The following is an 11,058-nucleotide window of genomic DNA, read 5'->3' as shown; positions in this document are numbered from 1 at the left end:
TACATATCATATGACAATTTAATAAACTGTCATTAAAATGTTCAATTTCCCTTACTATGTTTTTAATTTCGAAACATAAAAATAAAAATAAACGCTGTAAACTAATATTATCATCTATTATTTGCCAAAACTACCCTTACATAGCTAACGATATAGTGAGCTAGGTGCTGACTAGATGATGAATGCTTATATATATATGACACGATAAATTTAACCATACTTAAAATAATTCATGTTTGGATTATACCAAATCACTTAACGAATGAATATCCGTTCCAATGATGGTCATTCTCTAACCATTAAAATTTATCTCTAAGGATTGCCAATTATGATTTAAACTTTTATCTATTAAGTTTAAATATATACACGAGAATGATGCCATAGTCAAATCCTTACATCCGAATATATATAAAAAAGAAAGAAGAAATAATTAAAATAAAATTTTAACAAGAATATAGTTTTCAAAGATAACAACTACATACATACATACATACATATATATATATATATATATATATATATAAGTGAGGTGGGAAACTTCATTGCCAGTCTTTAAGAGAGACTTCATTGCCAGAGTTTGAACTAGAAGTTATTACCAGTAGTTATTATCAACTTTATTGTTTTAAAAGATTAAAAAAATAACATATTTTATCATATAGAAAGTTATACGCCTTTAGGAGTCTTGTCTAGGATTTCTATACAAATAACCTTCTCCTAAAAATATCATCCATCCCATCATACACTGTCAAGCGATGTGCTAGTGCCAAATATTTATACTGATTTAAGAGTATTTTTTATTAATCCTTATTGTTTGTTATATTCAATCTCTGGAATTAGAATTTTCATTGACAAAAAATCTAATCTGAAATTAAAAATTTATATATATATATACATATTCTGTTCCCTCTAAAAAAATTAATACAGTGTAAAAAGTTGTTCAAAAATTTTAATGGTAAAAAATATGGATTCTCCTTTATCAAATATAATTGTATTTAATGTAATTAATAAAAAAAATTTATAATATAGACGTCTGTAATTTTTTATTATACGCACGTACTCAAAATACGATAATTTCGAAAAAAAATTATTTTATTTGTATAATAATATTGATAATAGTTTATTTAGAAAATATTTTTTTTTCTGGATCTCTATATAATAAAAAAATACAAACTGTAATATAAAATAATCCATTAATAAAGTATATAGATAAAATATATTGCATATGAATTAATTAAATTTCTATATTTCCACCATTAAGAAAAGATTTTTTTAAATGTTAAAAGTATGTTTCTGCTCATCTATATTATTCAATTGATTTATATTGAACATTTTAGTATTTGTTCAGTTGAAATTTACCGAACATTTAAAACTAAATATTTTATCTTCAATAAAGAAGTATCTTCTCAAAAATTTATGTAAAAGAGGTTTAAAAAAAAAAAAAAAAAAAAAAGGTTCCCATACAGAATGCATATGGCTGCCGGCCCATTTGGCCCCATCCACCCTATCTTCCATGTCTCAAAGGTTTTTTTGGTGGCCTATTATCTGAACGGGTGTATAAATTAAGTTTTTATTAAATTTTAAAAGAATAACATTCTAGTCAAAATCTTCAATGCAAAATTATGTCATCTTCCTCTCTCAATAATATGGTCTCATTGCTCTACCTCATGTAGTCCCTGTATGGACAAATCGGTGATCATTATTTTCTCATGTAATATTCTTTGAATTGAAATTCCCAAACATCAAATATCCAAACTATATACTAATATAAAATCCACTAAACAGTATAACTAATAATAATAATAATAAAAGGGTTAGTAGATGGTGCCTGAGCTTATTACTTTATAAGTTGCATGTCGCATTAGACATATTTACACCCAAAAAAAAAAAAAGAGTTGCATTAGACACCAAAAATGACAAAAAGGCACGGGCTTGTTGAGTGTTCACATAAGAGTTTCCCTGTACATGGAAATGCTTCATGGATAAGCAGAAATATCTTACTGTGTCATGGCCTTATGGGAAAATTCTTTTACTGTTTCTTTTGTGGTCCTTTGGTTGAATTGCATCAGAGTAATGCAAGGATTCTCGTTTTTGTGCTAATTTGGGCGACGGGAATGGGGTTGTGTGCTGAAATTTGGGCTAGCTTGTTTTTCTTCGGTTGAAAATTGGCTTAAACAAATATGGCTGTTGATAAGTTGGAGTCTAAAAATTGATTCAGCTTCGGTCAAGATCAAAGGTGAAATTAATGTCAATAACTCTCTTTAAACCAACCTTATTAAGAGCCTGTCACAATTCTTCTTCTTCTTCTTTTTCTTTTTTTTTTAATTATTTTTTTTTAATTTTTCTTTTTTTATGTGGTTGGAGCTGTAAAATTCATCATGTACATAGGCTACTCAGAATTCAACTTTGCCACGTTGTGGTAACTGAGTATCTACCACTATCTCTTTTCATTATTCACTATTGTTCAAATTTATGGTGAAAAATATAGGTTTTCCACGATAGCTTAATTCACCAATTTTCTGCAACGTGCACTATAAGCGGTATGAAATGCTTAATTGTGATTGTGGATGACATACAGATTATAGCCTGGATAAGGTGTTTGGTTGTCTCATTTTGCTTTTGGGTTTTTGCCCCTATATCTACCAAAAGCAATTTTTGAGATAACTACATTTTATATCCTTTAACCATGCAAGTTTTGCTCTTTCTTTTAATGATGTTAATATCTGGTTAGAGGAGGCGCCTTAGTGACTCTCTAAGTTATTGGAGGATATTTCTCCTTCTTCCTCTAAATTTATGAAATTCTCTCTTTGCTTTGAAATTTATATATATTTATATATATAGTATGCTACCTTTTTCACTTTATACTTCAAACTACCTCACACTTCCTCAATTCTTGTTTTCCTATCAATTAAATTAAATCATGTATTTTGACCAATAGATATTCGATAAAAGTAAACATACACATCTCATGTAACTCTATTTGAAAATTGTTTCATTTTTATTTTATTATTTGACAACATAAAATACGAAGTTATTCAAATTTATTAGGAAGAATTGCATGGTACATTGAATTAAGCTAATGAGAAAATAACAATTAAGGGGGTTTTGTAATTTAGAGGGGAAAGTGCAAAGAGCAGAAAGTATAGTTGAGATCCCACCATATGTGATAATTGATAAAGTTAATGGGAATATAAATCCTTTAACAGAATAAAAACTTTAGGAAAAAGTGAACCTATGGAATCAAAATTCCAAATTAAGAAAAAGTATATGCGAATGTTGTGCTCACAAAGTGTTATTTTGAGAACCCCTAACAAATTATGTATGTGAATTTTCTAAAAAAAATAAATTCGCAAATTTCTATGATCAATTAACTAAACATTATAGGAGGAAAATTGATTTTTAGAAAATTAACTCCTAGGAAAGTGAATCATGGAAATCGGTTTTCCAGTGAGTCTAAGGGAAAGTAAAATATAGGTACTCGTAAAGTTAGACTAAAAATATGATAAACTTGTCTAGGAGACGTTTGCTTCATTTGCTGATATATATATATATATATATATATATCTAGAGAAAGACTACGGTGTAGACGGTCCGCATGTGGATCATGAGTAATGACAATGGTTTTCGAAAAAACCATCATCAATGTTCATACACAAAGTGTAACACCCCGTCCCAAACCACATCGGAATTCGTGCACGTTGACCGAGGTTGACCGTTGACCGAGTGGATCAAAAGTTGACCTTTTGTTCCAGTTGAAATTTCTAGTTGACCAGGGTACCGTGGCGAAGTGCATGATGTCCCGAGTTCATAGACTAGTAGCACATAAAAAACGGAGCTACGGTTTGAAAGTTATGGGCAAAACAAGTCGTGGTGCAAACTGTCCAAAAGGTGCCGGGAGTTGACTTTTTATCGTTGTATAATTTTGCTTTGACTTTTATATGGTTGTAAAGTACTCGTCGATACGAGTTCATAGACTAGCAGCACGCTTAAATTGGACATTTGGTTAAAAAGTTATAGACATGTGAAGTTTGCCGGATACCGTAATATTTTATTATATCTGGCTTAAGTGCACAGTAATACCACGTGTTGACACCTGATTGGTCCACGTGGGTGAACAGTGTCACCCACGGTGGCTTTTATTTGGCAAAAACGACGGGGAAGAGAGAGAAAGAGAGAGAGGAGAGAGAGAGGGAGAGAGAGAAACGACCGGCCGCCGGAATCGTCACATTTTCCGGCCGATCCTTGCTACATGCGCCGGCCAGACGGGAGCGCCTCCCCATTTCTGGCCAAACCCCAAAATCTCACGACCGCCGTTCGTCGGACCCGCCCAGATCGAGCCGGCGAAGCTCGATGGCGATTTTTCCCCTCCACCGCCGGCTACCGCCGTTTGACCCCTTTCCGACCATTTTCAGGCCACACGCGCCAGCCACCCCTCACCACCTCCTCATTTCCGGCCAGCCTACCAAATTTCACGGCCACGGGACCTCCAACGTGCCGGGGTCGGAGCATTTTCCGGCGAGGCGTGGAAAACCTTTAAACCCCGATTCTTCGCCGTCCGGCCTCCATTTGCCTCACCTCCGGTCCCGTTGGAACTCTCTCCCTTGATCTACAAAACCCCCAAAAATCTCAGCCATTGGCCACCGCACGCGCCGCCGCCGGTGACGGTTGCCGGTGATCATCGACGGCTCGCCGGAAATCACTGTTTCGGCAAGTATCCAGTTGCACCGTCGGTCTCTCTCCATTGATTTTGACCCCTTGAATCCAAATCCGGGGTCCTTTTCCACCAATTCGAGACGGATTGAGAGAATCGAAGACTTGAATCCCGAAAGCTTTCCGGCGAGATTCCGGCCACCACCGGTCCGATCTCCGGGAAGTAAGACCGGATTTGTAATCCTCGTCGCTCAAGCTTCGATTCGGTATATTACTCGTCAACTTTGGTTGTCGTTTGTGTTCGCTCCCCGGGTACCCATTTGGGAGTTACCCGATGAAAATATTAATATATTTGGTTTGGTGTATTGTGGATGTTTTAGGTGCACGTGCGGGTATTGGAATTGATCCTGTGGAAGATCTTGATTGATATACATGCTTAAGGTGAGTGACCCACCTTCAAATTAATTTCGAGAATTAAATTTGTGAATATTTTGTGTGAATTGAATATTTGAAATTTATATTCTATGTGTTAAATATTCAGTGGATTTATATGTGGAAATTTTGATGCCCATATTTGAATAAATTAAATGATATTTGATTTTTGACAAATTATGGAAATTTGGATTTTATGGAAATTTGTTATATAAAGGCATTGTGATTTTGATAATAATTGATTTATTGTGGAAATTATTGGTGGATTTATTTTGATTAAAGAAAATATGCATTCTATAAATTTATGCCATGTGAAAATTATTTTATGGTATTGAGGATTGTGGAATTCAATTATATATGAAATTCTTGTGGTTTTAACATTATTTTGGGCATGATTTGATTTTCAAATATTTAAAGGAAAATATTTGTTTATGTGGGTGACTTCAATTTTTATAATTATGCCCGTGGAATATTATGTGATTTAATTTATTATATTTCAGAAATATTTATGCCATTGGAAAATTTGAATATTTAAATTGGTGGAATTGAGAGATGGTGGATTTGAAAAATACGGTATTTATGCGATGAATTTATAACGATGATTAAAATGGAATTGTGGGAAATTTACGAGTTTAACTGGATGGAATAAACCCGGTATGTTATGGAAAATTTGAGATTTTGAAATATAAAATAAATATGTGGATTTTATGATTTTTAGATGCACCATTCACGTACTGGTGTTCTGTTTATATGTGATATGGTTAGTGTGCACACGGATGTGATTAGCGCGCGGGTGGGTGTGAGTAGGGCGCAGGTGATTTTATGGGGTTGTCCTGTGTTTTTTATCGGATGAGGGTAGGCCGCCCCTCCATGGCCGGGACACCTGTTTGCAGCGGCACGGTGGGACGCCACAAGACCGTATGCCGGTTTCTCTTTATAACCTCCTATCTGGCAGTACCTTGGGACGCTGGGTACTGTTGGCGCTACTGGTATATAGTGGGTGCATCAAGTGATTTTCAGAACTGGGATTTTAAAATAAATATTTTGAAATTGCATTGGAATTAAGAATATAATTAATGCTGTTTTTATTATTTAATTGAATAGGGATTTTAAATTGATTAATTTTCCCTATATTTAATTATTCAATAAATTAATTTCTTTTTAATTATAAATTTGGAATGCTTGATTTATTATATTTTATTTGATATTTAGTTGAATAAATTGATTCCTTGGTTTTCGGGGATTATGAATAAAGGGTTTTATGAAAATGTTTTAAAAGGGGAACTTTTCCAACCGAGAGAATTGTAAAGGTTTTAAGAGAAATTATTATTTTCAATTAATTATTATTTATCTACTTAATTGTCGTGGTATTATAAATGTATAGTAGATAGGGTCACTCACTGAGATGATTAGCATCTCATATTTTTAAATTCCGTTCCTCTAGGTACCAGGTTTGTTGGTATTCATCCGGAGCGGACTTGATCTTCATCGCTGTCTTAGTTCGAGAAGTACCTTTGTCTTATTTATTGCAATTATAATATTTCTTTCATCCTTGTTGTATTCTATGCTTAGTAGTACTTCATGAAGCTCTGTATACTGTCTCGGACATTTATGTATTATTTATGCACTGAGTTGTTGTTATTCTTTGAAGTACTGTAAATTTATGGAAACAAATTGTAGTAACGTGGGAGGAATAAGGGGATGCTTATAGAAGTGTGTTTTCAGTGCAGAAAATTTTTGGTAAGTCCTATCCTTAGGAAATGTGCTGCCGGATTTTCCGTTTGAAGGTTCGGTGGTATTTCTTTGGGATCAGGGCTTGTCTAGGGTTCCGGGGAGGAATCTTGGACGGGTCCTGACACAAAGAGAGTATTGATGTCGGTTTTTTAAAAAACGTTGTCAATATTCACGGTTCGAATGCAGACTGTCCGCACCGTAGCATACCTTTATATATATGTATATAGATGGGTTTTTGATATGATAAAGATCTAATATCGGATTTTATGGAAATGGATATGCCATATAGGACATAACATTGAATTTTTTTTTCTTTTATTAAATCCCCTTGAAAATAGTTGAATCAAATACTCACAGTTCGTATGCAGACTGTCCGCACCATACCATACCTTTATATATACATATATATATATATATATGTATGTATATGTATATAGATAGGTTTTTGATAGGATAAAGATCTAATATCGGATTTATGGAAAGGGATGTGTCATATAAGACGTAACATAGAATTTTTTTTTTTTTTTTAAATCCCCTTGAAAAGAGTTGAATCACAAATAAATTATAATTAGTAGTGAATCCACATATAATTAGAGTTGAAAAGCTGGATATTTTGAAATTTTGCCCAAACAAAGTAGGAAACTCTTGTATATTTGGAATAATTGGGTAGTACAGTTGGACAATATTTGGATTAATTTGTTTACTCGATAGGGAGGCATATTAAAGAAAATAATAAGGTAAAATTTTATAATGGAAAATGAATTAACATTTGCAATAGAGGTTGCTTTCACGTAGTTAATTTAACAAGACCAATGTACGTCACAACAAATTATTTAATATATTACGTGTAAAAAGGTCAAATCTTTTGTTGGATTAATTGCATTTTAATAATTTTAATCTTTAAAGTTTTACAATTTAAGCGTTTAATTTTTCAACCGACAATTTAGGCCTCTCAAATTTTCAATTTGTTACAATTTGGGTTTTCTAACTTTTGGCTTATTGTGTTTAACACCTAGCTATTTACACAACTGATATTAAACTATATCAAAATTTTGTGTAAGCGTAAAATCTCAAATTAATTCTAAAAATATGTATTTTTAATATTTTCTAGTTTCAACTTTAATACAATTTAATATTAGTTAGGTGACCTGTATCATCTTTTTTTAAAAATAATAAAAGATACTTAAGTACAAACTTCTAAAAATAGTTTTATATTTTGTATTTTAGTACCTCTTTGTTTGAATATTATACAATTTAGTCACACAAGACAACCATTCAACCCTATGTCAAAAGTCAAATAAGATTGAAATTGCAACAAATAAAAAATTGTGGTCCTAAGTTATCAAATTGAAAAGTTGATAATCTAGACTGCGAAATTTTAAAATTTGAGCTATTAAAGTGCATTTAACCTATTCTGTTTCTTTCTTTTATTTTTATGTTTTTATATATATTGAAAATGATTTGAATTTGAATTATTTATTTGAGAAAACAATAAAAGATGTAAAAAAGTAAACAAATTAAAATTCTCGAATCATGCTTGAATATATAGTCTGTATAACTTCAAAAGATTGCCAATAGAAAATAAAATGAATCTTAAAATCCCTTAAAAAGTATCATTCTTGTGCCGTTGAACTTATACGATTGGCCAAAATAGATAGCACGATAACAGAAATAGAATACAATTTATTCTAGATAATAAATATTTAATTATGTTGCATTAGAATTGACATAAACCGTTTAACATGTATAAATGTGGGATTCACGAATTGGATTGGCGGAAACAATGTGACATGTCTAACGAAAGAGGGAAATTACAATTTCCCTATCAAAAGAAAAATTAACATTGGTAATTATTTTGCATACTTCCAAAAGTTACCACATATACGACTCATTTTAGCAGTCACTGTACGGATGACCGTGAGTGACAAAACTGCTGTTTTCGTTTGGAGAGTAATTCCATCTTCAAATTCCCATATTTTTAATTAAAAAAAAAACATTTTTGTAATGCGTATGAACATGTTCTTTGCAAAAATCATAATTATTTTTAAATGAAATTATTTATTTTAAATTTAACATAACTAAAAATTTGTCCTTGTGGGGAAAGCTTAATGGTATTAGCCACTGCTTCTCCAAAGAATGACCCAAAATTGAATCCCCATCCTTAAAGAATGGCCGAAAATTGAATCACCGTCTTTAATATAAAAAAAAAAAATTATGAATTTTTATTAGACAATTAATCGAGTAACAAGATGCTACTCATTGCTAATTATCATAAAAAATCAATGATAATTATCCTTTATTATTTAAAGCTAAAAACATTTGGAATATTTGTGGACGAAGAACTAATAATCACAGTAGATTTTCTCTCAAAAATATCAACACTCTGTCTAACCCCATTATTCATCACAAAATACTCAGAACAGTCAGTATTAGTGACAGAATTAATCTCATTCATCAGCTGGTAAGCTTGTCTAGTCACATTTTTCTTCAGCTCCTCCATTGATGCTTTCAACTGCTCCATCTCCTGCAAACCAAGCTCTTCAATGGGGTTTTCCCACCAGCACTGCTTCCGTCCCACTTTCCTCATTTTCTCTAGCGCATCTCCTCGCTTACTTTCGCTTTCCAACTGATTCATTAGCTGGCTTAGCTCCACGTTTAGTTCGTGAGCATTCGCATTCCGGCGAGACTCGACGACAAGATGGTTAGAGCTAGGGTTCAGGCAATTAGAATTTCGACTGAGAAAGCAGTTGAGGACGGATTGGACATTTGGATGGCCGAAAGAGAACGGTTTCTTTGCTGGTGAGAAGACTATCATGGCGATTTCTACGCCGCAGAGAGTGCAAAGCTCACTTGTTGTCAAATGTACACAGGAAGGAAAATAAGAGTATGTAAGCTAGTTATATCATACAAGAAAGGCAGTTAAAATTGGATGAATTTCTTTTGTGTTTATTTTTCTATATTTGCTTAAGTCTGATCGGTGATACAATCCTAACTAAACTTAAAATAACACTTATTGTCAGGATCCGTCCAAAATTCTTCACCGGAACCCTAGACAAGCCCTGATCCCAGGGAAACCCTACCGGACCCTCCTATGGAAAATCCGGCAAAACCTCCCCTAAGGGATGGACTTACCACAAGTTCCTACACTAAAAACACACTTCTATAACGTTCTCTTTATTCCTCCCACAATACTACAAGTTGACTCCACAAATTTCAGCACTCCAAAAAAATAAATAACAGTAATCCAGTGCATAATAAATACATAAGTGTCCCATACAGTATACAGAGCTTCATGAAGTACTACTAAGTATAGAATACAACAAGAGTGAAAGAAATATTACAACTGCAATAAAGAAAGAACAGGGTACTTCACGAACTAAGACAGCAATGAAGATCAAGTCCGCTCCGGATGAACACCGACAACCTGGTGCCTAGAGGAACGGAATTTGAAATTATGAGATGCTAATCATCTTAGTGAGTGACCCTATCTACTATACAATATAATATCACGGTAATAACGTAGATAAATAATAATTAATTGGAAATAATAATTTCTCTCAAAACCCTTACAATTCTCTCGGTTGGAAAAAGTTCCCCTTTTAAAACCTTTTCACAAAACCCTTTGTTCGTATTCCTCGAAAACCAAGATATCAAATAAACACCAGAAACAGTAATAATTATATTTTTAATTCCAATACAATTTCAAAATATTTATTTTAAAATCCCAGTTCTGAAAATCACTTGATGCACCCACTATATACCAGTGGCGCCAACAGTACCCAGCGTTCCAAGGTACCGCCAGACAGGAGGTTATAGAAAGAAACCGGCATACGGTCCCGTGGCGTCCCACTGCGCCGCTGCTAACTGGTGTCCCGGCCATGGAGGGGTGGCCTACCTTCATCCGATGGCAACCACAGGACAACCTCATAAAATCACCTGCGCGCTACTCACACCCACCTGTGTGCTAATCACATCCGTGTGCACACTAACCATATCACATATAAACAGAACACCAGTACGTGCACGGTGCATCTAAAAATCATGAAATCCACATATTTAATTTATATCAAAATCTCAAATTTTCCATAAACACAACGGGTTTATTCCATCCAATTGAACCCGGAAATTCTCCACAATTTCTTTATAATCAACATCATAAATCCCATGATTTTCAAATCCACCAACTCTCAAATCCACCACTTTAAATATTCACATTTTCCCAATAGCATAAATAATTCTTGAAAT

At 33.3% G+C, this 11,058-nt stretch overlaps 1 protein-coding gene across 1 annotated transcript; it reads right to left on the bottom strand.

The window, feature by feature from the left end:
• Window positions 1-9,112: 9,112 nt before the first annotated feature.
• On the bottom strand, window positions 9,113-9,628 carry LOC132799400 (agamous-like MADS-box protein AGL62). Its single transcript, XM_060811208.1, has one exon. It carries the CDS (start codon window positions 9,626-9,628, stop codon window positions 9,113-9,115), a length of 516 nt encoding a protein of 171 aa, XP_060667191.1.
• Between the last annotated feature and the right edge of the window lie 1,430 nt (window positions 9,629-11,058).

The sequence above is a fragment of the Ziziphus jujuba genome, chromosome 9 (assembly GCF_031755915.1).
Source record: "Ziziphus jujuba cultivar Dongzao chromosome 9, ASM3175591v1".
NCBI lineage: Eukaryota > Viridiplantae > Streptophyta > Magnoliopsida > Rosales > Rhamnaceae > Ziziphus > Ziziphus jujuba.
This window is presented reverse-complemented; position numbering and strand designations above follow the sequence as displayed.

Excerpts from the sequence above, each read along its gene's own strand:
- LOC132799400 (XM_060811208.1), bottom strand. The coding sequence starts at position 9,628 with ATGATAGTCTTCTCACCAGCAAAGAAACCGTTCTCTTTCGGCCATCCA.